General features: G+C 37.0%; 1 protein-coding gene across 1 annotated transcript in view; it reads right to left on the bottom strand.

The window, feature by feature from the left end:
- Positions 1–27,219, bottom strand: part of pAbp (poly(A) binding protein) — a 108,607-nt gene that overhangs the window by 48,329 nt on the left and 33,059 nt on the right. The window contains exon 2 of the mRNA XM_090385671.1: positions 7,706–7,899. Coding sequence (XP_090241797.1) covers positions 7,706–7,899 — 194 coding nt within the window. The remainder of the gene's footprint in view (positions 1–7,705; positions 7,900–27,219) is intronic.

Raw genomic sequence — 27,219 nt, 5'->3', positions numbered from 1 at the left:
CTATTATTCAAGTGACTAACAATAGATTTTTAGAAGATTTCTGTCAATTATATATTTAAGATGAAAGGTAGTATGAATCAGCTGTAATACTCAATACGTTCTACGATGATATTAATATTTGTAAAATAATAAGGAGTTTACCTCAATTTTCAATCATTCCTGTGATCACGACATACGGTCGAAAATCGTTGTCAGCTTCAAGAAGGAAAATCGTTTTGAATATTTTCGCTAGATTCTTTTTAATTGTGTTAAATTGATTTTTAATTATTTATTTTTTACTCTAATGCAAGTTTGATTTTTTCGTTTTAATTTCTGGAGAGTATCATACAGAAGTGTTCTACGTACTATTTTGAGGTAAACTCCTCTTATTTTCCAAATATTAAGATGAAAGGGGAGGAAATAAATTGTATAGACAGGTACCTATAGCATATGAAGTGAGAAAACATTACCTAAAGTGACATTGCACATACCACCATTTCCAAAGACCACATCTTCTGTATCCCAGTTCATCAAATGAGAAGAGATTTCCTAAACACCTTTCATACTCAGAAAGAATGCAATAAAAAATGCAATAAACAGTAACATTAGCAGAATTACCACCACTCATCTTGGAAAACTCTTCAATAGAGAATGAATCAGACCACAGCTATTCACATGATCAGCCTCCCCATACTGTCTGCTAATCAGAACTTGCAGCAAGGAAAAACCCCATCCAGTGTCCAATCGGGATTGAGAGTGCTAACCTCCTGCTGTATTTTCCAACACCCAATTTCCCTTGGTTTCATTGTGTCTAGCAAGGCATGAATTGGAGGACAGTGTGTATATAACTTTTTCTAACTATATTCTTTTTATAGCTTTATAATTTTAAAAAATTCTCCATAAAAGGAACCATAGCATTTCAAAAGGTCTGGAATTCATAATGTCCTTATTTTAATTTTTAATTAAATTATGCTTATTCAATACAGTGTAGTGTTTCTTCATAAAAACAAAAATCCCACTGAATTCTAAATAGTGTGGTCTATCTTTTTTTTTTTTTTATCTCATTCATTTAATTCCAGAATAATACTCCAACTAAACTGAGTGGTACCACACTAAAGATAGTGGAGAATGCAAAAGACCAGGGAGTAATTGTGCAGTCAGATATGAAGTTTTCTGGCTGGCACAGGTTTTGATCAATGATAGAGGAATTTTGCAGACAGGGATAAAGAGGTGATTATCCTGTTGTGCAAGGTGATGGTTATGTCACATATTGGGTACTCTGCATACAGATCTGAAGGGCTTATTTTAGGGAGGATATGGATCTACTGGAATAGGTGTAGCATGCAATCCAGTAATCATGAGAGGGAACAAAAGGATGCCAAGAGACTTCATTTCTGCAAATTGGAATCTCTGGATACTAAGCACCTTCAAGATCTGACTGAGGTGTTTAAGGCTTTGAATGGATTGAATATGCTTAATGCTAATGGCATTTTCCTCTTACTCAGACTACATACATAAGAGAACATAAATTCAAACTGAAGATGGTTAGTTGCAGAATAAGTGTGTAGAAATTTGCCTTCAGCCAGCAGGTAGTTTTAATAATTCAAGGAAGAACTAGATTTAATTATTGGAGGGAAAGTTTTTTTTTTTTTTTTTGTGATACTATATAAGATTGCTTTCTTGCATCGCTCCCACCACTAATACTATTGTTGAACCTTTTGTTATTGTAGTAATGTCTTCAGTAGCTTGAAATTTATTCAATTTAGGGATTCTAATAATTGGCAGGTCTAAGACTTACATAATTTAAATTTTCATTCTACAATCCATGATGCAAGATTGCAGAATACTGCTGCTTTCATATTTTATATATACAGTTTTCTCCTGCTATAGTACAGTTTACTCAGAAACTGTTTGTATAGTACTGGAAGTACTATATATTTTGATATCTTCCCCCAGAGTTTTAGTCTGTTTCTCCAGAATAACACTATTCATTCCAAATGCTTGGGAGGAGATAGAGCATTAGCAAGTGTTTGGGTGCCCGAATGGTCCCACTGGAAAAACTTTTTAATGCTCTTCAATCTAATTTTCCAACCAACTGTAATTCATAGTTCATTCCTTCCATTTCATTATTAAAAATTTTTAAACTGTTAACTTGCCAGCCAAATTAAAAATGCTGCAAAGCAGTTCCAAATTATAAAAAAGGAGGTGTCTATTTATTGTCTGCGCCTCTGTAGTCAGGTGGGCAGGGGCAGCAGTACGTAGCATACACTTCTTGATTAGACCGGGATTCGAGCCCGTGACCACCAAATATGGAGGATGCGGAAAGGTCAGGGAATGACCACCGCATATTCGCGGAGCAATATGGCCTTAGTTGCTAATTGCTCCTAAAAACCAAACAACTAAGCAACAAACTATTTATTGTCACAAAAAATATTTTGTGCCCACCATTAAATTTACATCTTAATTTTCTGTAGTTGTTTCTACTGGCACAAGTTTCCTCTGTCCACAACTATAAAACATCTATGAGTATATGCGCTATTTCTTGCTTATTACAGAAGCAAGAAATAGCGCATTTCACACATCCTTCTGCCCATCAATGTTACAGGAAACAGTATATACTGGAGGGGGGGTAATTAAATTGAGCATTGTTTATTAAACTTCTCTTCTATAAATTTCTCCTGTCATTTCCTGACTGAGTTGCTTTTAGCTATACACTATGCAGTAGAACTGCAGAGCAATATTTTTAGTTTAGTTTTGGTTGTCCACCAGTTCTCATTTATGTATTGTCTGTGTGATTCATTTTAGTTTACTGCAATAGGTAGTTGAAACTTTTTTTTTAATTAGCTTCAAAGAGATCAAAGTGAAGATAGTCAGCTGGTGCTAATAATGTGAAAGCCAATAAAGTTATCAGGCTCTGAATTTTTTACTGAGACTTTTAACTGAGTTTCCACATTATTGGAGGTAAATTCTCTAAAAGTTGTACAGTCAGTCCTTGTATAACACGTGTTTACATTACACGAATTTGATCATACACGATTTATAAATAGGGGAACGATATCTTATATAACACGAACCGAATTCGCTTATGCACGATTCGACTTTGTGTTTACAAGAAATGGCAGTCAAATGCGGAATCACCCCAACTGAACGCAACACGATAGGAATGAAGAGAAGATTCTAAAAATGTATTTGTGTTTTATATCAGTGAAGGGGAAACACATTTCACAATAATAATGTAAAAACCAACAATTCCAGCTATCGGTATAATCGCAAATGCAATTAGATCGAGTTTACTACCACTTTATAACAGATTCCACTAGCAGAAACGCAACTGGAAATTGTTTTTATTGTTTTATGGTAGTAACCCCCAGAAATGTGCTTTAGTAAAATGTGAGGTGTTAATAGTGTATCTCTGCCTTTATGGTGTTGTTTATTCAGTTGCTACACGCGCACAGCTTTGTTTGTGTACAAAGCGTGCCTCCTCGTTTTGTAATTGTGCTTTATTTCCTAAAAATGAGTAAAATACTTAAAAGGTGTGAAAAGAAAGCATCCTGGTGAAGACACTGCAGATTCAGAGAGAAAAAAGAAAGCAATACCGATAAACAGAGGTGGACTGGGTCAAAAATTCTTACCTGGGAAAATTTATAGTGGCCTCATACTACAGCTTATGGCCAAAATCACACCGGCCACCGGTAAGGCTTATGGCCAGTCCGCCACTGTCGATAGCAACAAAATATGAAACTGAAACGCTTTGAGCGAAATGAAAGACCATGTGATGTTGCACGTGATACAGACCTAAATGAGGCAACGCCAAGAATTACAAAGAATGCAGAGAAAATAAAAACAACTTTCATAGCAGGAACAACTCAAAGTGCAATTAAAATCCATTAGATTAAGACACAAAGAATTGGAAGAGATGCAACGGCTGTCAACTGTTTGGATATAAAATCAAACAAAAAACAAGTTTGCTTATGACAGAAGCAAAAGCATTAGCAATATTTTATTACGTAATAGTCGTAATAAAATACGTATTTTATTACGATTATTTATTGTGTTTGGTAATGTTTTGGTTACAAATGTGTGTTCAATCTCAGGTGGTCGGCACCTAACCCTATTTTTCCCCATAGGGCCTGTTGTTTATATTGCACGATTTTGCATTGCACGAGGGTTTCTAGGAACACAACTATCGTGCTATACGAGGACTGACTGTATATACTTTGTCAAAAACAGTACGTAGTTCAATACAGAGTGAGAATGCACACCAGTTGACTGTTGAGCAGCGCTGATCTTTACGTTTATTGATTTCGTGACTTTCTGCTGTAAAGATTAATTTTACTCTAATTTAAAAGTTTTTTTTTTTTTATTTGTCACGTTTCATCTATGTCATTAGGGTTAGAGTGTAAGCACTATGAGCAGAAAATGGAAGCATGTTGTCTTTAGATATTAAGTTAAATACAATAACATGCTTGAATCAAAGAGAAACAAAAAGTGGCTAGTGGCTTAGGTGTTAGTGAAGTGACTGGAGGAGAAAGAGTGGAAATTGAAAAATGGTGTTCACAAAGAGCATCTGAGGGTGATAGTGAAAATTTGACTAGAAAAACTAATGAAAAAAGGAGAATTTGAACAAACTTCTGAAGCTTTTTTGTGGTTTACACAGATGAGATAAAGGAAGCCAGATTTCTGGACCGATTTTACAGGCTAAGGCCTTAGAATTTCATAAGCATTTTAATGAAGTTAAAGAACAATTTATGGCAAGTATTGGTTGGTTGGATCATTGGAAAAAAAAAAAAGGTTTGAAATTAGAAATCTAGGGAAAAATTATCAGCTAGTACAGAAGAAATAGCAACATTTACTGCTAAATTAGCAAAGATTATTCAAGGAGAAAATTTGAATTTGGACCAAATTTACAATTGTGATGAAACAGGCCTGAATTATAAAATGAGCATTTTATAATTCAGGCCTGTTTCATCACATCCAAAACATTTTCAGCTAGGGGGAGAGAAAAAAAAATATATATATATCAGCTCCTGGTTATAAACCAAGCAAGGAGAGAATGACAGTACTGGCATGTTCAAATTCATTGGGGGGGGGGGGGGGTATAAGCTTAAACTAGCTCTCATTGGAAAGAAAGAACCCTCAAGCTTTAAAAGATGTGAAATGTTTGTCTGTTAAACTACACAAATAAAAATAAAAAAAAAAATACATGGATGGATTCAAGTTTGTTTAAAACATGCTTTCATGAAGAAAGTCCTTATCACAAAATAAATAAAATATTTGAATGAAAAGAAACTTCCCCGTAAAGCACTTTTTTTTTTATTTTAAAAAATGCTCCAACCCATCCAGACAAAAGTGAACTAGTTTTTGACATCAGAGTTCTGTTTTTGCCACCTAATGTGACATCACTTCAATCTCTAGATCAAGGTGTTTTGGAGACTGAAATGCAACTGTAGGTAACATCTCTTAAAACATCTGCTTCAAAATCTTGAAAGGGACCAGTGTTGTTGAGAATCTTAAAAAAATAAAGATCAAGCTCATTTTCTGGTTGGCAGAAGCATGAACTAAGTTAAAACATCTACTCTTATTAAATCCTGGAAAATTATTTTATGCTCCCAAAATGAAGCCAACAAGAACGAAATGGCAAATGAAGATGAAAGAGGTGAGGAAGCCTTTTTAGAACTAGCCAACCTTGTTTCGGACACTCTTAGTACAGATGATATTAAAGAGTGGATGAATTCTGATGAACAGCTGGAAATGACCGATGACATGATCAAAGTTTATTGATGAACAAAAAGATGAGTGAAGATGACTAGTGCACAGAAACTACAAAAAAAGTAACACACAGGTCTAAATGCTATAGAGTCAGCTTTATGCTATGTTGTACAGCCAGAAGATACCACACCCACCAATGTTTTGTTACTTAGGCACCTACAAAATATAGTAGCTAAAAAGCAAGAGGCTTCTATGAAACAGAAACCTATTAAGGAATTTTTTTATGATATTAAGGTGTGGTGCTAACGACTGTAAGCAGTGCTGTCATGGTATGGTAAGTATCCAGGTAAATGCCTAGGGTGCCATTTGGGTAGGGGAACTTTGCCATAGTATGGATTATTTAATTTTAATAGGACACCAAATGCTTGATTTGCTTAGGGCATTAACTAAGTGTACATGAATTGTAATTTTTATACATGTACTATTGTTTTTAATTTTTGTAATAAAAAGTTGTAAATAAAATCAAGTGTTTTATTTAATAATTTAAGTCATTATGTTCAATAAGTAGATCTAACCCGAAAATAGTGTACATCACATTATGTATTCAAATCAGCTTATTTAATAATAATTTGCCAAACTGTCCGTGTTATGAGTTTTTGATTAACTGAGGTTCCCTCAGCCCACATTACCTCAGATAATTGGGACTCTTACCGTATATAAGATTAAAAATTCAGGAAATTTTTCTTGCGTAATTTATGCACTGCTTACCCATGTGAGATAGTCCCCTCAACCTCAGTACACAAATATCAAGATTTTATTATCTAAAATTGGAGAAATAAGTTCAACATATGGGCTCATTACATCAGATCCTTCTGTTAACAGGCCGTTAATTAGCTGGATAAGTTAAGGCCAAGAGTGTGCACAATTCAAATTCAACTGGACTAATACCTATGGAAGAACTGTGTGTGTGTGTGAGAGAGAGAGAGAGAGAGAGGCCTGTGACAACACTTGAATTTAAAGATAAAAACTTTTGGGAATTAGAAAACATTACACTTCAGCCAAAAAAAAAAAAAAAAAAAAATTACGAAACAGAGTTTTTTTTTTTTTTTTACACTTAAAAAAATATTTTTATTCTTATTAATTTCCCATAAAGTTTCATTCAATTAAGACTTCTTCAGTTTTGGGATTTTTTCCAAAGAAATCATTTGTCTGGCATGTTCTCCTAAAATCTTCCCTCAAATGCCTTAGGACCCCAATGTAGAACTGGCGATATTATTTGGTCTGACAGAAGAACTCCTGATGAACAATTCCTTCATTGTTAAAGAAAACAATCAGCATGCTCTTCACATTTCATCTGATCTGCCTTGCCTTTTTGGGCAGAGATACTTTTCCACTGAGAAAACTGCTGCTTTGTTTCTAGATCAACCATAAACAAAACTTTCAACTGGGAAAAGGAAGTTCCTCCTCTGTCGAGCATGTGCTTTCAGGTCCCTACACACAGAAAGCAGTTTGTTTGTTACTCAGCAAATGGTGCACAAATTTTGAAACAATACATCCCATGTTTAAATTTTCAGGTGAAATGCACTGGCATACATCGTACAATAGGCCTAGAATGTTACCAATATCATTAATCATAAGCTGTCTGCCCTCCAGGATGACCTGCTCTACCTCTTCACCAGCCTGACATCATGATGTCAGGCTGGTGAAGAGGTAGAGCAGGCAAAACTCAACCAAAATTTGGCTGAATTGGAAAGGCAAATGCTATCGCTCGACTAGTATTATTAAATTATCACATCGAAAATTAGAGGGACGCTGCACATATAATTTAGTACGTTGTAGAAATTTATTTTGAGTAATTTTATTTCCCTCTGCTTAGCAGGCATTTTCAGTAAAGTATTTTCAGTGTATAGTACAAAATGGCATAGCTTCCATACATACATTATGATTTTACTGTTAAGTTTTCTACTAAGTATTTATAAATTTGTCTAGAATCATATCACAGAAACATATACATTACCTTACATGACAATATGTTTCCAAATGCAGAGAAAGTATCATACATGGCTTTATTATCAATGCTTTTATCTAAATTTTTTATAAAAACGTTTCCGACCCCAGATTTCCTAAGAGATGGATCCCTCTGTGACCACATAATTCGAATGGGGCGTCCCTTGATGAGATCAAAATTCATGGTATCTAATGCTCGTTCCGCTAGGAAAGAGAATATAACATTAAATGCACATATAAAAAATATCTATTATTCAAAAAATAATTTCATGATGACCACCAAGACAATATTTCAATTTTAATACAGGTCAACCATCACTAATCTGGCCAGCGGTAATCCGGTTCCACTGCTAATTCAGACAATTTCAGAGAGCGTATCAAATTTCCTGGGCGAGCACACCGACCTGCTGCTACTGTTTTGGTGGTGTCAGTTGTAGCATCAGCTGTTGGCAGGAACTCAAACACTGGCAAGCCATTCCTACTTGCTTTTCTGTATTTATTATTATAACCTACTCAGATTTAGCCCCAGCCATAGTTCTAATGCATAAAGGATGTGCTTCTCGTGGTGTAATGCACAAACGCATACATTGTCCATAACAAATAAAGTTGAACTTCTGAAAAAACTCAACAGAAGTGTCTGTGAAGCTTGTGTGAATTACACAACGTTGGCTCTTTGACAGTGTAAAAGAAACACTTCTCCAGTTCTTTGCTAACAGTGGATCAAAGTAACAGATGGGCATAAGAAAAACAATGAAAGATGGAAAAGGTTCAGAACTGGATAAAGTGCTGATAATTGGTTTAAGCTCTGCGTAAGTGAAGGTGTTGAGCTGTCTGGGGATCTGGTGAAGGAACAGGCTAAAATTTTTCATAAAAAACTAAGACTAGATTAAGAGTGTGATTATAGTGAAGGTTGGCTTCAACGTGTCAAGCAGCAACATAACATTGGAATGGTTTGAAAAATATTTTTCTTGTAGCAAGAGCTCACTGTGACTCTGTTGGCCTGGACCACAACTGTAAGATAATGCTTATTTTGGCAAACTGCTCCACACATCTGAAAGCAGAACTTCTGGGAAAAATAATGTTTTATGTATCTACCTCCTACCTAACTGTAGGTCATTAATTCAACCATCTGGACAATGGCATATTACATTCTCTTAAGTCTAAGTATCACTACCTGTTTATGAGGCAACTACTCAGTACAGTTAACTCTAGCAGACCAGTACAGGAGTTTAAGGAATTTAATGTGAGAGATATGGTTTACTGCACTGTCAATGCTTGGAAGTCTGTAGAGGCATCCACACTAAAAAAATGGATGGCATAAATTTTGGCCAGGTTTAACATGAGTCTGCACCTGGTGAAGACACTAAAAATGACTTGACAGGATTTAGGGTTTCAAAGGAAAAGCAGATTATAAATGAACAGATTTCTTTCACTCTTGATCTAACTAATCCTACTGCCAAGGATCTTGCATAGAAGATGGATGAATGTAGATCATGCTGTAGCTACTGTTCATCATTATACTGACTCAGAAATTGTGCAGATTGTTGTAAGTCCAGAGAAAGACAGTGGAAAAGAAAGCAGTGATAAAAATGAGGAAGATGTAGCAAAAAGAACCTCTATTGATAAGTTAATTCAATTGACAGGTGAAGTTCTAAAACATCTACAGCAATGCAGTTTTATAGCTGAACAAGAAATAATGGATGTTTACATGCTTCAGGATAAACTAATCAAAGAAAGACCTAAATATATGAAACAGCTTAGCTTGCAAGATATGTCCAAAAAAAAAAAAAAATCATGCAGAGGAGGCGACAATTGAAAATCCAGTGCCATCAACTTCTTCTCACCCACATGTGCTGCCACCATCATCATCAGTTCCTGAACAAGATGTGCCAGTTTCATCACCAGTCCCTGATGTTTCAGTCACCTTTCAAGATGAAGATCCTGTGCCATCAACTTCTTCTCACCCACATGTGCTGCCACCATCATCATCAGTTCCTGAACAAGATGTGCCAGTTTCATCACCAGTCCCTGATGTTTCAGTCACCTTTCAAGATGAAGATCCTGAGAGCCCCCCCCCCCAACTTCTTGATGTGTACCTCTGCTTAGTTCAGTGTGATATAAGCACTGGGAAAGGGAAAATTAGAGTAGGTGTGTGTTATAGGCCTAATGAATCTGATGAGTACAATGAGCAATTGTGCAGAGAAAGAGTGGGCAGGTAAATCAGAATGTCTTATAATGGGGAATTAACTTTCTAGATATTACTGGAACTTGTGGTTGGTCACTCGCACACTAGTAAGTGCTTTTGTGGATTTATTGGATGACTTGTTTTCTACAGCAAAATGTTCGAGAGGCAACCAGAGGGATTAATACTCGATCTGATTATCAGCAGTGATTATTCATGCATCAAGAAATTGCAGATAAAGGAACCACTAGTTGGCAGTGATCAGTGTGCTGATGTGGGATTTACTCAAAATGGTAACTACCATCAAGGATAAAGGGAAGGGTTTCTGCTTTTGTAAAGGTGACTATGGAGGTCTGAAACAGTATTTAAATTCTATACAGAGGGACCACCTGACGTAACCAACAGTAAATTCAAAATGGAAAGCATTCAAAGAATTAGTCTTGGAATGCTACTAGGCTTTACATACCAACTAAGACATTGTTCAAGGTTTAGGCCTAAATGGATGTCAGATGAATTAATGAGGCTTATAGAAGAGAAGAAAAATGTATGGAGTGCATATAAAGTATCAGGGGACACAGAAGCCTATAGCAGATATAAACTAGTCTTTTTTTTTTTTTTAATTTGATAGTCATTGGCGCATCGGCTTCTGTGGCCATAATGCACCTCCCAAGGTTTTTGCAGTACTTTGATCCAAGCCCGAGGCGGGATTCGAACCCGCGACCTTTGGGTTTGCCACCCGGCTAGCCTGGTCGGCAAAAAAAAAAAAAAAACCTAGTCTGTAATCAAGTCACAAAGGAGGTTAGGTGAGTGAAGGCAGATTACAAGAAATCTATGCCAAAGGATGCAAAGAAAAACAAAGTTCTTTACCTATGTAAACTCTAGAAGGAAAGGGATGAATCAGATTGGACCACTTAACATAGATGGGTTTCACTATTGATGATCATGCTCAGGTAGCTTATAAACAATGAGTATTTTGCATCTACATTCACACATCAGTTATTCAATGAGGGGAGTGCCAGAAGTTTATCAAACTAATGACTGAGCACAAATTGAAGTTAAAACATAAAAAAGGCAACTGGGGTGGACATGATCTATCCAGTTATATTAAAGGAGGCAGCAAAGGAAGTTAGCAAACCTTTAGCCATAATTATGAGAACTTCCTTGGACTCAGAGGAGGTCCCATGGACTGGAGATGTGCAAATTTATCACCAATTCACAAAGCGGGTTCAAAAGGTGACAAGTAACTATAGACCTATTAGTTTAACTTGTGTTACGGGGAAAATAATGGAATCGCTGCAAGATCATCTAGACAAGACTGCAATAATAGTTAAGACAGCATGGGTTTGTTAAAGGGAGATCTTGTCTGACCAATTTGACTGGATACTATGATGTGCTCACAAAGGAACTGAATGCCAAAAATAATTTTGATATCATATACTTGGATTTCAGGAAAGCTTTTGATACTGTTGCCCATGGAAGACTGCTGTACAAATTGGAGAGGTATGGCATTAAGGGTAAGTTGCTACAATGTATAAAGGGATGGTTAAGTGGGAGACGACAGAGTGGTAATCAATGGACATCACTCTTCGTGGACAAATGTTATTAGTTGAGTTTCCCAGGGTTCGGGTGTTGGGCCCATTGTTGTTTTGTATATTTATCAATGATGTTGATAAAGGTATATCAGGTTTAATGTTCAAGTTCACAGATGATACAAAGGTTGGAAGGGTTGTTAACGACAGTAAGCTACTCCAACTGGATCTAGAAAGTTGGGCAAATGGGCTGAGAAGTGATAACTGAAGTTTAACATTGACAAATGCAAAGTACTGCATATGGGTAGCAATAACTGAAGAGAAATGTACCAACTGTGTGCTATTACATTCAGGGAATGTGGAAAGTGAAAAATACCTGGGAGTAATTGTGCAGTTAAATATGAAGTTTGATGAGCAGTGAAGATGGGCTTCCAGGGCAGGTCATGGAGTCTTGTCAATGATATATAGGAATTTTTTCTGGCAGGGACAGGGAGGTGATTATCCCATTATACAAGGCAATGGTCAGGCACCCACCTAGAGTACTGTGTACAGGTCTGGAGCCCTCATTTTAGAAAGGATGAGGAGTTGCTAGAACAAATACAAAGGGGAACAAAGGGGTGCTCTTACCAAGAAAGGCTTTAGTTCTGCAAATTGCAGCACCTGGAGAGTAGGCACCTGTGAGGTGATCTGATTGAGATGCATAAGGCCTTGAATGGTTGAGCAGGCTGAATGCTGATGGATTCTTCCTCTTGCTCAGATTAAGAACCTGAGATTAAGAACCAGTTTCAAATTGAGAAAAGACAGTTGTAGAATAGATGTGCAGAAATTTGCATTTAGTCAGTGGGTAGTTGATTGGTGGAACAGACTTCCATTTTTTTTGTGGAAGTTGATAGCCTAAATAAATTTAAGGCTGAGCTGGACAGGCACATTTGGAACGAATGGAGGGGTGAAACAGGAGGGATTTTTTTTTTTTTGGTTGATGCTGCATAAGCTTGCATTCTTGCATCGTATGCCTCTACTAATTCTAGCTGTAAATTCCAGCTCTTCACTTTGGAAGTGGCCATGATGAATTTTCTTAAGTAAGTCAACAGAATTACTGTACCTGTACTCTTTATTTTACCTGTTCTTCATTAAAATTTCTCTCTTGCTTTCGTTTAATGTTCTTTTTCCTTTATTAGCAAACTTGTACTGATTTATAAAGTATTTTAAGGGTAGGATGAGGTGGTTAGTTGTGGGGTAAACTGTATGTGCTAATCTAACCACTGGTGATCCAGCACCCCCACAGGTCCCAACAATGCTGGATTAGTGACAGTTGACCTGTACAAATGTTTATTCTACTGCTATGCTTTGCTCATATGAAGTGCAGGTTTGAAAACAAAAGAAACTAAGTGATTGAGCAATTTTCCTAATGAATTAACTTAAGACAGAAATAAAATTTTATTCAAAATAAAAATAATAAAAAAACAATATTTAATAAACTAAGTCAAAACACCAGCACAGGTACAGCAGAAATTTGATTCCAGAGATCAAATCCAATTGCATTCATAAAGAGTTAGGTAATAATACCATATTACATTTTTCAACAAACTATTGAGGAGGCTTACATCCTGCACTAGATTGATAATGGTTGCAGTTTACTTTTTTTTTACCTTTACCATATTACATTTTATGCATTTGATTTTTTTTTTCTTGCAATCAACTGAATTTCTATTTTCTGTGTTTAATAAAAGCAAAAAGTAAAAAATTACCTACCCAACTATTAACTAATAATATAGAGTAATTTGTTATCTCCTATTACATTCTCAGCTAAGCATAAAGAAACTTACTGGAATCCTAATTATCTTCTAAATCTAGTGTCAAGAATCTTGGTAAATCACCAAATTGTACAAATTGGAGCAGAATGGTATTAAGGGTAAGTTGCTACAATGGATAAAAGGATGGTTAAGTGAGAGAAGACAGGGGTGGTAATCAATAGCTGCTGCTCTTCGTGGACTAATGTTATTAGGGAGTCCCACAGGGTTTGGTGTTGGGTCCACTGTTTTGTATATTTATCAATGATATTGATGAAGGTATATCATGCTTAATGTCAAAGTTTGCAGATGATACAAAGGTTGGCAGGGTTGTTAATGACAGTATTGGCAGTGTGCTACTGCAACAGGATCTAGATAATTTGGGCAGATGGGCTAAGAAGTGGCAACTGAAGTTTAACCTTGACAAATGCAAAGTACTGCATGTGGGTAGAAGTAACCCCAGAGAAACGTACCAACTGTGTGGTACTACACTTAAGGTGGTAGTAGAAAATGAAAGACCTGGGAGTAATTGTGCAGTCAGATATGAAGTTTTCTGATCAATGCAGACAGGCTGCCAGGGCAGGTCATGGCGTTTTGTCAATGATATATAGGAATTTTGCTAGCAGGGGAAAAGGTGATTGTCCCTCTGTATAAGGCAATGGTCAGGCCACACCTTGAGTACTGCGTACAGGTCTGGAGGCCTCATTTTAGTAAGGATGTAGATTTACTTGAGTGTGTACAGAGAAGGGCAACAAGATTGGTGAGGGGAATGAAGGGATCCTCTTACCAAGAGAGGCTTAAGTTCTGCAAATTTGCAGTGGCTGGAGACTAGGCACCTGCACGGTGATCTGATTGAGGTGTATAAGGCCTTGAATGGGTTGAGCACGCTGAATTCTGATGGGAATCCTTCCACTTGTTCAGATTACGAACCTAAGGGGGCATAAATTCAAATTAAGAAAAGACAGATGTAGAATAGATGTGCGGAAATTTGCCTTTAGCCAGCGGGTGGTTAATTGCTGGAACAAACTTCCATCTGTCGTTGTGGAAGTTGATAGGTTGAATAAATTTAAGGAGGAACTGGACAGGCATTTGGAGGGAATGGTGTGATTTTTTTTTTTTTTTTTTGGCTGATGCTGCATAAGCTCATACACTTGCTTTCTTGCATCACAAGCCACTACTATTACTACCTCCTGCCATCCAATGCTGCCCCCGCCCCAAAAAAAGTACATTACAATTCTGAACAATATCCAGGCAAGTTCTAGGTACTGATGGCATTTCTCCACTTGTTCTCCATACCCATGCTCCTGTTCTATCACCTTATACTTTCTTATTCCACTTGTGATATTTTCCTTTTCATATAATTATCCAGAAAATTTGCTCATATCAACCAGTTCCCAAAAAAAAAAAAAGGGTGGCTAATCCCACTCTTCCAATTACTGTCCTTTTGCACTTTATTCTATCCAAAGAAACTGAGAAATCCATCAACTGTCGACTCTTATTAAACTACCTTGAAACCTTCAACATCAAAGATCACCAATATGGATTCTGTCAGTTATTTACTATTACACTTTGAAAAAAACTCCCATAAGATGGGAGCTTATTTAAAAAATATGAGCTTCTATATACTGTACATTGAAATAAGATGAAGCAAAAAAGCTAAATGCAGGTGGCTCACAAAATTCAGTTTTCTTCCACTCTTTCTCCTTTATAGTTAAAGACTTTTTTCTATTGATTGGGAATCCTGTTCATATTTTGCCAATGATAACACACTACAGTCCATCTCCCAGCTTGCCCTAAACAGTTTCAATTTCTCAAATATCCACCACCAATTACTTAGGTGCTTATCTGCAATGGGCTTGGATCAAAGAAAACTTAACTTCAATCTGCCTAAAACTCAGCTGTGTCATTTTTCTTGACAAAATGAGTCTACTATTCATTTCTCATCTTTATGACACTCAAATTTCTAAACAAGATAACATGTCTCTACTGGAGATTACCCCCCCCCCTACATACACACCATAAATATTACTTCTGCTTTAAAAAGTGGGCTTTCTTTTTTACTCTAAGCATTACTTCACTTCTAAACTATCGACTCTGTACAAAATTTCAAATCTGCCCTATCAATTGGTGAGGGGAATGAAGGAATATTGTTCCTACATCTGGAATGAATAGAAGGAATAGATGTAGGAATATTGTTCCTACATCTGGAATGATTCTCACACAACCTCTCTCAAGCTTCTATACTATTCAAAAGCTTCTAAGATTAATTAGGTTAATTAATGACCACTCTTATAAAGTTGTTATTCTCATAGGATCAGTTTTGCTGCATGCCTTTTCATACAGTCTGTATCCATTCACTGCCCAACTCACTCAGAACCAGTTTATCCACTAATTTATCCCTTCTACTTCTGTTCTCCCAAACAACCTTCATACATATTTTTCAAAACTACAATCTACAGAAATTCATATCTAATCTCAATATGCATCCTCTAACTACTCAAATTTTAACTATGCTTAGTAGTGCAAATTCTAATACCCTTTGGTGCTAGGGGTTTTCACAAAAAAAAAAAAAAAATTGCCATGTTTGTAAACACTAATGCAAGAACTCTCAGTACTTACATGAAAATGGCAAGACTATCCTTTGCATGTTTTGGGGGCAATTAGCATTTAAACTGCTAGTAAAAGCAATGGTCTTATAGCAAACATCAAAAGAAACTTAGTCTTCACCAAAAGCTTCCCTGGTATTATACTAATTTCAAACAAGAGGCATTGCCAAAAGGTTAATTTGCCATTTATTTAAGAGGCCATTAATAACACAAAGGAATATTAGGTCATGAAAAAAGGATAGAACAGCAATCTCACATTTCAAAATAAATTGTAGATTAACCTTCTGGTGATGCAGTTTCTTTTAAAGTAGAGTAAGATCAGGGCAACTCAAAGGCAAAAACTGGCACCACTGAACAATTACACAATTGCTTGCTATGGTGTATATAAAAAAAAAAATTGTTCAAGATATAGTAGTTATAAATGGAAAATGCTCCAAAGGAGCAGTGTTGAGAGTGGGTCACTAAGGAGTCTATCTATGACAGAGAATATATCACTTATGTTAACACACAAATCATAGTGTGTTAACATAATAACACTGCTCTGATAGCACAGGAGGCACTAACAATGATATGCAATTAAACCTTACTAATTTGGATCCAATAAGTCAGACTGCCTTCTTATATGTACACCTAATGTTTGATTATCATATAGCTTAACAAACATCCAATGTACACTCAAGCCAAGTGAATATGATTTTGGCAAAGCTCAGTTGGTCTCTGATAACCAGATCCTCTGCTTGCACCTTCACGATGGTGGGACTTTAGTAATTCTGGGTATAACCCAGAATTACTAACAGTCCCACTGGAGGTACCAAGAGGTGTGAACCAATGTAAGCAGGGGTCAAGTGGCACAGGCATCACACCAAGGAATGCCACCCCTCTGTATTACCATGCAGTGCTAGATGGCAGGTGCTCAACCAGTGCAATAACACCACTTTGCTTATTGGAAGCTTGAAGTGGTGTAACCCATTTTTAGTCTCCAGAACAAAGCTCTAGCAAACTCCCATCTCTTCCAATATGCAAGATGACTGAAGTCTTGAGGTGGATATCATTGCAAGATCCAATCTTGCTTACATTGAGGGTACAGCTCTAAAACTGTATTTGCAGACTGGCCACTAGATAGTGCACCGGACAAAACCTATTGGTAACTCTAGGAGGCTTCCAGATCAGCTAGTGTAAAATCTCACTGCTTTACTCTGCCAGATAGTGACTAAAGGCAGTCCGAATAGTGTGTTATTTGGTTGGTTTTTTTTTTTTTTTTAAAGGCCATATTGCTCCGGGGATATGCGGTGGTCATTTCCTGACCTTTCTGCATCCTCCATATTTGGTGGTCATGGGCTCGAACCCCAGTCTGATCAAAAAGCGTGTGCTACGCACTGCTGCTCCTGCCCACCAGGCTATGGAGGCACCCAAATAGTGTGTATGCAGAGGCATTGTTGAGACCATGTTATGTCAAGGAGCTGGATATACTCTTACCCGTGTGTACACACCATATATAAAATTTCATTACTTCATGCAGCATATCCTCACCACCTTTTGTTACTTCTAAATACACCACAAACTGTCAAAACAATAGAACAAACTTATCTGCAAAAAGATCTAAACCTTCCAAACACTTCCTTGTACATTTCAAATATAAGTGGTCTCAGTTCTAATCTCAATTACATCCATTTCCACTTAGTCTGCCAAACTATGTACTTTCCTTGACAAAATCCCAGTTATCGGTTAACTCACCCACTGCTCATTTCAGTTGCCCGAATTATTTGCTGTAAGATTCCTTTCGCTTCAAAGGTGGTACTTGTGCATAGGTCCATGCTGATATTCCCTATCAGAGACTTAGTAATTTGGAATTTCCTCTTTCTATCTTTTTGGGCTTAAAATCTCTCTAATACATTCTATCAAATTCATCTGTTGCCTCTATTGTTCTCCCAACTCTACTTATCACTTAAACTCTCACTTCCTCTCTTAAAAACTTGACTTTCTCCATTCCAACTTTGCTAACAGTGAGGTAAATTTCCTTGGTGATTTTAATGTTCACAACTCCAGCTGACTTCCGTTTTATAATCACACAGATCCAGCTAGTCAATATGCTGAAGCTTTTGAAATTACTAATTACCTTGCACAGATTGTTCATTTACCTACCAGAATACCAAGACAATTCTAACCATGCAGCCAACTTTTTTTTTTCACAAACAACCCTTCTAAGTACACAGTCAAACTGAGTTGTGCTCTAGGCTCCTCAGATCACAACTTCGTGATGGTCTCTTCTCCAATGGAGCCTTTCTCTCATGGCTATTCTCAACCTTGTGTTGTTTAGCATTGCAAGAATGCAAAGTGGGATGATCTGTAAGATTTCTTTTCTTTGGTCAGACTGTTTCAAATCTTCTGATGTCAATGAGTGCTCAGATTGTGTCAGTGAAATTATTCTTGTAGGTATGAAATCCTTTATTCCATATTCCACCTTAAAATCTCATCATTTACCTAAACCTTGCTTTTCCAATAATCCAGTGGGTGGTTGATATCCAAATCCTTGTATCCAAATCTCCAGGTTAATTTTCTGCCAACACCAAAGCTTGCAACAATTGTACATTAGTTATCAATCAGTCCAAACTAGATTTCAAAGAGGCTAAGGGTAGAAAACTTGCTTCTTAGCCAACTGGACTGGACAGGTTAAGAGTAGAAAGCAAATTTTCTACACTTAGCCCATTCAAATAGTAGAACATTCTGGTCTCTTACCAAAACTATTGGCTGCAACTTTTGCCTATTTCTGTTACCACCTCTGTCAAATCCAGATGGTTCTAGTGCCACTTCAGGCAAAAGATAGAGCTGACTTGCTAGCATCCTATTTTTCTTCCAACTAGTGTATTAATGATCTTTATATCCACTTCCCATCATTTCCCGTACACTTCATTCAATGCCTCCTGGTGTCTTCCATTAAAATGATGCCTGAAGGATTTTGAACAATCTTAATGCTAATAAAGCTCCAGGTCCTGATGGTATTTCTCCACTTGTTCTTAAAAGTTGTGCTCCTGAACTCATTCCTGTTCTGTGTTGCTTTTTGACTTTCTTATTCCAAAGGTGTTTTCTCCCACTCCTTTCCTCTTGTATAATAATAACAACCTTCCTCCATTATTGACTGGAAACCTTATGCATAGTTTTGCTGATGAGAGCACATTGCATTTCTTTCTAGTTTGAGAAACCTTGCCCTGCACAAACAGCTTCAACTTCTCAAATATTTGCTATTAATTCCCTAAATGCTGATAAGGTAATTCTCCAGTGAGGCATAGATAACTTAGTTGATTTCAATCCTTCTAAAATTAATTCCTGTCTTATTTCTCGCAAAAAGGATTCTTCTGCTACTATGCTTATCTTCAATGATACTCTGATTTCTAGGCAAGATCATGCATCTCTACTGGGGATTACCCAGACTTCTAATCTCTTGGCATAAACACATTACAAATATTGCTTCCTCTGCATATAAAAAAAACTTGGTTTTGTCTTTTGCTCCCAACATTACTTTCTTCCAAACAGCAGTTCAATCTGTAAAAATCTCAAATCTGCCCAACCATGGAATATTGTTCCCATATAAAACCTCTCAGGCTTCTAGATTTCATTCAAAAGGCTGTTAGATTAATTAGACTCATCTCTAACAGTCTCTCCACACTGTCTCATAGGTTTGTTTCTGCTGTATGCCTTTTCTATTAGATATTTCATTGGCACTGTTCTTCTGAATTGGCTTCTACAATCACCCCCCCCCCCACCAAAAGCAGTCCATACACGATCTGCAACCAATAAAGTCCTTTTTCTGTCCAACTTCAAACTCAGAACCAACTTTTCTTCTTTCACGTTTATTCATTCGACTTTCGTTTTCCGGAACAACCTTCCTTCATATGTATTTCCTGAAAATTACAAGCTACAGAAATTCTTCAAGTTAATGCCAACACAAGTATCTTCTGTCATCTTCTAAACCTTCAGCTCATGCAGGATACTAAGTACTGCAGGTTCTGATAACTGTTTAGGTTTTCATAAAGGAAAAAAAAAAAAAAAAAAATTCTATAGTGATACTGTGTCTCATATGTACATATCCACAGTTATTAGTTTCTGAAGACTGTCTTTGGTGCACTATGATGTTATCCTTTTAAACATCATACTGTAGTTGTACACTCCTCTGATCATCCTATATGGCCATCCTCGCACTGCTCATTCAAATTCTCACAAAGTTAGTGTTCCTTCTCCAACACTACTTCCGTGCTCCAGCCTATGAATCCAAGGGTCATTTTCACTTTTAAGCAGTATTATTTGAGAACCAAGACTCTGGTTACTGCTGCTACCAATGCAAAGCAGTCTCTCACAGCTTTGGAAGGGAAGAGATATAACATTCTTATGACAGTGAAAGACACTGTTTCAAGCTGAAAAGATACCAATCAGGTATCTTTTCAGCTTGAAACTGTGAGAGGGTGGTGCAGAAAATTTTGCACAGTTTGTTCACAACTATGAAAGTTTAAGAAATGCAAGGAAGTGTCACAAAAGGAAATTAAATGCTACAAAACACCTTAACCTAGGCATAGATACTGAAGATATGAGTGAGTTGGAGTCTCACAGAGAAGACTACATAACCAATAATTTGACAGAGTTGCAGGCCCAAATGCAAATTCAAAAAAGATGGTAGTGAAGATGAAATCTCCAGTACCTTTCAGAGCCTGAACCTCAAACGTTTAAGAAATCATCTTGAAGCTGGAAGATGATAATAGGAGGCTCAGATGCCAACAGAGAAAAAGCAGTAATGTCAGAAGTTTGTGATACCACAGTTTGAAAGAAGATTCTTTATGATGAAAAGAAAAGGCACCTCATCAGCTTTCTGAATCAATTGAGGATTCATCTAGTATGTATAGTTATTGTATTTATTCATACTGCATTTAAAAAAAAAAGCAATAATTTGCAAATATTAAGGATCACCTCAGCAAGTTACATGGCTTTACATAGGAGAAATAGCAGTTGAAGTTTATTTAAGGTATTGCATATGGGTAGCAATAATTCCAGATTGATGCACCAACTGTGTAGTACTCCACTCACAACAGTAGAGAACAAAAGACTGGGTGAGTTGGGGGGGGTGATTTGTGCAGTCAGATATGAAGTTCTCTGAACAATGCAGACAAGCTGCAGGACAGCTCATGGAGTTTTCCTATGATAAACAGGTACTTTGCTAGCAAGGACAAGGAAGTGATTATCCCAGTGGTTTTCAACTGGGGTGCTGAAATAACATTCCAGGGGTGCCACGTAATTTGGGTTTAAGTTACTTAAACTTATTATTTTTTAATTTATGTTTATTTCATTATAAAAAGGTGTACAGTATCTTTTTAATGCTGTGGTGATCTATAATTGATGTTTACTTAGTATCTTTATATAACGAATAAAATTATATACTGTATATATAATTTATATTATGAAATGTAATTTTTATAATTATATTATTGTAATAAATATTATACACACACAGAATCGGATCTAACAGGCAGAAAGTTGAGTAGGAGTGCCGCAAAATAAAATTTAGGGGTGCCGTTATTTAAAAAAAAAAAGGTTGAAAATCACTGGATTATCCCATAGTATAAAGCAATGATTAGGCCACACCTTGGGTACTGCATACAAGTCTGAAAGCCTCTTTTGGAAGGAAAATTGTAAATTGAATGGTCTATTCCAGCCTCTCCACCAGATGGCCCATGGAAACCTTATGGACCCCAAGGTCATCCATGCTGTTGGCTATTCCTAGCCAGCATGCTGTGGAATGCTGTCCCAGATGGGACAACCACCAGCACAGCTCAGCTGCTGCCATTAGGCCTTTCTAGCCATGCTCCCTTGTGTGTGGTTCTTTGCCTCCACTCCCTGGCAGGAGGTGGAAGTTACCAATGGCCTACCCCCCTAGCCTCTCCTCTTTTTACTCTGGTGGTACATGGGCCTGCTCCATTGATTTGGGGTCATCTTCTCTATGGACCCCCCACACCTCTATCTTTTCCCCTCAGCCTTCAGTCTCCCCTCACCCTCTTACAACTACTAGCATTTGAATCATTGTTAAATTGCTTGAGTCCTACACCCAAAAACTTGGGCATCAAATCACATAACTAGTACTCCTTTTGGCTGACCCCTATCTATATAGTTTTTTTTCTTTTTAGGTCCTAGCCACTGTAGATTAACCTTCTGGTGATGCAGTTTCTTTTAAAGTAGAGTAAGATCAGGGCAACTCAAAGGCAAAAACTGGCACCACTGAACAATTACACAATTGCTTGCTATGGTGTATATAAAAAAAAAAATTGTTCAAGATATAGTAGTTATAAATGGAAAATGCTCCAAAGGAGCAGTGTTGAGAGTGGGTCAGGAAATTAGGTGGCAGGACCTGCCAGAGTAAATAACTAATACTGGTGTACCTGTTCTGCCTCCATGGGGTAGAGTGGGCAAGTTGGGTCCATTAGGACCCCAGTGGTCAAATGACCAGAGGAACAATGGTACACGACAATATACAAGATCCAGACACCTTTAAACCTATACAAGATCCAGACACCTTTAAACCTCTGGCACTGACAGTGTTCTGTTTCACACCCACAAGGTATACTATGTGGAGATGGAGGAATCCCTGGTGCCGTTTGTTGTTTCTACTTTCTAAGTAAAGTTTATATTTCATTTAATTCTTTGTAGTTATTTAACCCACGAATCATGTCAAGTGCTGAAAAGAAAGTGTCGACAGTATCTGGATGAATATCTAGCTTGTGGTTTTATTGAAAGCCCATTCGACTCAAGGCAGCCTTTGTTTTATGTGTAATAGTTTTTTTCAAATGAGGCTATGAAACCATCAATACTTTTAGATCACTTAAAAATGAAATATCCTGATAAAGTTAGCATTAGCAGAGGCATATGATGCAAGAAAGCAAGCTTATATAGCATCAGCCAAAAAAAAAAAAAAAAAAACACAAACCACCATTTCACCCAAACATTCACTATAAGTTTGTCTAGTTCTGCCTTTAACTTATTTAAGTTGTTGACCTCCACTACAACAGATGGAAGTTTGTTCCAACTATCAACCACCCACTGGATAAAGGCAAATTTCCTATAGTGTCTTGGAAAAATTGCAGATCCTTTCAAATTTAACCCTAACTAGAGACTTTTTTTCAACATTAACCTGTACTTGTTAAGTCTGCAGATCTCCTACACTTAATGTCATTAGTGCCAACATGTACAACAGTATCACCCTTTGTGCCCTTAAAGGATGACATCTCTCTACAGCATCAAATTTTGCCCCTGGCAAACATACCCTAGCAAAAACATCCAACCTTTTTTGCACAATAAATTTCCAGTCTCCCCAACAAGTCACTAACAATAACTAGCTCCTTAGGGACCAGTACATTCTGCCCTGAAGTTTTGCCTGATGATCAAGGACAAGCTTTGACATTTATGTGGGCAGCTAAGAGCTTGATGGGTCCCTCAATTTAAGTCCTTCAAGGGCATCTACCCTGTTCTTCAAGCTCTCATAAACGCCCATAACAATGCTGAGTTGGCACATAACTTCTTTGCACTCCTGACATCCCCTTGGCAATATGTCCCATTCCAGAAATCCACAAACATTTCACAAGTTGCACATTTTTTTAGGCTGTGATGCATTGGAGAATTGCTCCCTTCGGTTCTCTCCCAGGCGCAGCAATCCTGCTACTTTGTGCACGTTGCTTTGCTGCTCTAGTCTGGGGCATAATTTCCGATTACGATTTAATTACTTAACAATGGAAATTAAACAAAATAACAGTTAACAATTTAATTGATTAATTTACTATACTACACGTGACGACACAATACTATACTAAGGTAATGCAGTAATATGTACTCTGCTATAGTTTTACGTTATACCTTAGCTATCAAGTTTCAAACATATGCCATCAAGTTATGCTATACTGTAATGATCACTGTTAAGCTAAATACAAAAGGCATATGTCCAAAAAGTGATTAAAACCTTCAATTAGAACCATACTATTCTTCTGCACTACTGGTTACGCTACGATATTCCGGCCAAAACTCCAATACGGTAGTGGTACGAGTAGAGTTGTAACTTGCATTCACTAGCTAAATTTAAAAATACATGTAACCCTCATAACACAATAGTTAGGTTCCTATAAAATGTTGTGTTGTGTGAAACAGTGTTATATGAGACTAAGAACAAGTACAAAAAGGGTTACGTTCCAAAAGCTAACAGAAATACACTATTTCGTTAACAAAATGTTAACAAAAATACACCATTCTGGATTTAGTGTATCTTCTGCTCTCTTTAAAAAAAAAAAAAAAACAGTAATCTTGTTTTGTTTGCTTGATAAATCTTTGTGAATTTCATCATATGGAACTAAGCATTTTTTAAGCTCCCTTTTCAACTTTGGGCTCCTTTCATTCAAGAATCTGCATTCAAAAAATAAGATTCTAACTGCTCGGCTAACTTTATGCCTTCCCATATGGTTTTTAGTGCAAAATTTGGAAGTTTAGAATTCTCATCTGCACTATCATCCTCTGAATTGATTTGGTTTTACTTCCAATGCCATTTCCACCAAATCCACTTTGCCAGCCTCTTTTTCTACCAGAAATTCTTAAACTTCAGTAATCATATCTTTTTATTATTTTTTAGGAGAATCGGCAACTAAGGCCATGTTGCTCTGTGTATATAGTCTATAAATTATGTGATCCTGAGGTCGATTTTCTGTTTCGATGGACGAAAAACCAGTTTCCAAGAGAAAATATCATGCTACCCTCGCCTGGGCCCGACTAACTCAGCCACATTGTGAAAGAGACCTATAAGAATTCCTCCTGTCATCGACGGAATTCGAACTCAGGTCTTTTCCAAACAGTGTGAGGAGCAGGGAGATTCTATCAACTGTGCTACCCATGAGGGCTCCAGTAGTCATATCATCAAAACCTTCCCCTCCTACCAACATAGCAAGTTCTACTCTCGAGCAGGTAAGCTATAATTCTGATACAGTCCACAATTGAGGAATGTTTTCTTGCCTCTATTCTTCAATAGATTTGGAATTAATTTTCCAAAATCCATTGTAATGAGTTTTAAAGGTGGATCTAAAGGCTTGATCTAATGGCTGAATGAAAGAAGTTAATACAACTTGTTTCTACCACCACTGCTAGTAGAACCGTGGTGGTAGAAACAACTTCAACATTTGGATGACAAATCTTTTGGATGGCCTGGCGTGCTATCCAATAGTAATAAAACTTGGAAATTATATTTTTCCACACGTTCAACAAGAACTAGTTCACTAGCATGGAACATAACATGGGGATTTCCCAACAAAATAAAATACAGGGATTTCTCAATTTCTTTTTTTTTACTAGCGTGTCAACAGCAGTGATTCAAAAAGAGTGGAAATGTTGAAAAATTACATCCAACATAATAGCAGGGTTTCCCCCCACACAAAAGATCAAAAATGCCCTGTTATGCAAGGTTTGCATAATTCTCTAACCATGTTAGAGCAAAACCGTGTTAAACAAGTACTGTGTTGTGTGAGGATTGCCGCAATTTATCAATCTTGTTAGAGCAAAACAGTGTTGTAGACAGTACAATACAGGCAACCCCTGTGTTATACAGGGGTTGCCTGTATTGTACAACCCCTGTATAATAACACAGTACATTGTATAAGCCTATTTAATGTATTTGTAAAACAAATTAATGTTAACTAATCAAAAATAAGAAAGCCCAAAAGACAATTTAAACTTTCAAAATACAGTGAAACGGACCTCTCTTTAACGGACATCTCTCTACAATGGACATTTTCAAATTCCCCAACTCACCTCCATTGGGTTTTAACGTGTTTTCAGCTTCTGTCTAGCAGATATTCTCTGTAACAGATGTGGACAGGCAATCTGCACTGTTTCGTTAAGATTAGCACTTAATTTTATCTCCCCATAACGGACAGCGGGCGAGCTCACGGCTTTTTCTATGAACTTTTCTTCCACGTATTGCCTCAATCGTGTGTTTATTTTCTATTTCCAATTCTCTGAATTTTATCAAGGTTTACGTCGCGGTTCTAAACCCTTTTTCAAGAATTTTAAGGCACGTGTAAAACTTCTGATGAATTCGGTGTGTGCAGGGGGGGGGGGGGAAATTTGGTTGGCCTTTCGTCTTTTCAGTTTCAGTTTTGTTCAGTGCACAATGTCTTCTCGTAAACATTTAACTTTAAAAGATAAAGTCGAACTCATTAATGCGTATGATCAGCAAAAAAAAATACTGTTCGCAATCTCGCTGCAAAATGCAAAATCGGGAAGACGCAGGTAAGCGACATCCTAACGGGAAAAAAAATGAACTGCTCAAACAATTTTGGCAACACTGGAATGATCAGGTTCAAAAATCATTCCCGAAAACTGTTGGACTTCAAATTGACAATGTTACGTATGAGTGGTTTTGTCGGCTCACGTGCTAAAAAAATTCCCATTAATGGGCCTATCATTAGGGAAAAGGCTTTGGAGGTTGCGAAATCTATGGGAGTAAATGAGTTCAAAGCTTCTGTGGGATGGCTAGACAAGTTCAAAACTCGGCATAAAATTTCTTGGAAAACTGTAAGTGGTGAGGGTGAATCTGTTGATACTGGGGTTGTAACAGAGTGGACCGTCAAATTGGAAGATTTATGTCGTGATTTTGAAGCCAAGGATATTTACAACTGTGACGAAACAGGGTTGTTTTTTAAAGCTCTTCCTGAAAAAACAATGAGTCTAAAAAACGAAAACTGCCAGGGCGGAAAAATTTCTAAGGAATGCTTGACTGTACTATTGTGTACAAATATGCTGGGAGACTTTGAACAACCTCTTGTTACAGGAAAACCACAATCCTCGTTGTTTCAAGGGCATAAAGTTGAATCTTTTGGCGCATTAGCAACTACGGCTATAATGCGCCATGACTAGGTAATATTTAATTTTTTTTTTTTAATTCTCGGTGACCTAATTAGTAAGGCCACCATGTCCAGATATATAATAACAAAGATATAAAAAATAAATCAATAAAAACGTAACAATAGCATAAATTAAATACAATTAAAAACTTTTATTAATTTAAAATAGCTAAAAACAGCAGACATGTTGTCATTGTCAGCAGACACGTTGTCATTGTCAGATAAAATCTGACTGAGTGTATACGGCTCAGTCAGATGGTTAAAGGCGGTAAGACGGATATTGCTAAAAACTGGACAGTCAATTAAAAGGTGTCTAATCGTTAAAATTGTGCCACAGGACACACACACATAGGAGGGTCATCAGCCCTCAATAAAAAAAGCGTGGATGACACGAGATATCATGAGCGAATGGATAAGTCACTTTAACCAAAACATGATTCGTCAAAACAGAAAAATTATTCTTTTCATGGATAATGCTGCATCACACCTGCACATTGAATTGTC

This window comes from Mastigoproctus giganteus, chromosome 12 (genome assembly GCF_048544385.1).
Source record: "Mastigoproctus giganteus isolate SK-2022 chromosome 12, ASM4854438v1, whole genome shotgun sequence".
Lineage (NCBI taxonomy): Eukaryota > Metazoa > Arthropoda > Arachnida > Uropygi > Thelyphonidae > Mastigoproctus > Mastigoproctus giganteus.
Note: the sequence above shows the minus strand (reverse complement) of the source record. Positions and strands in the feature narration are given on the sequence as shown.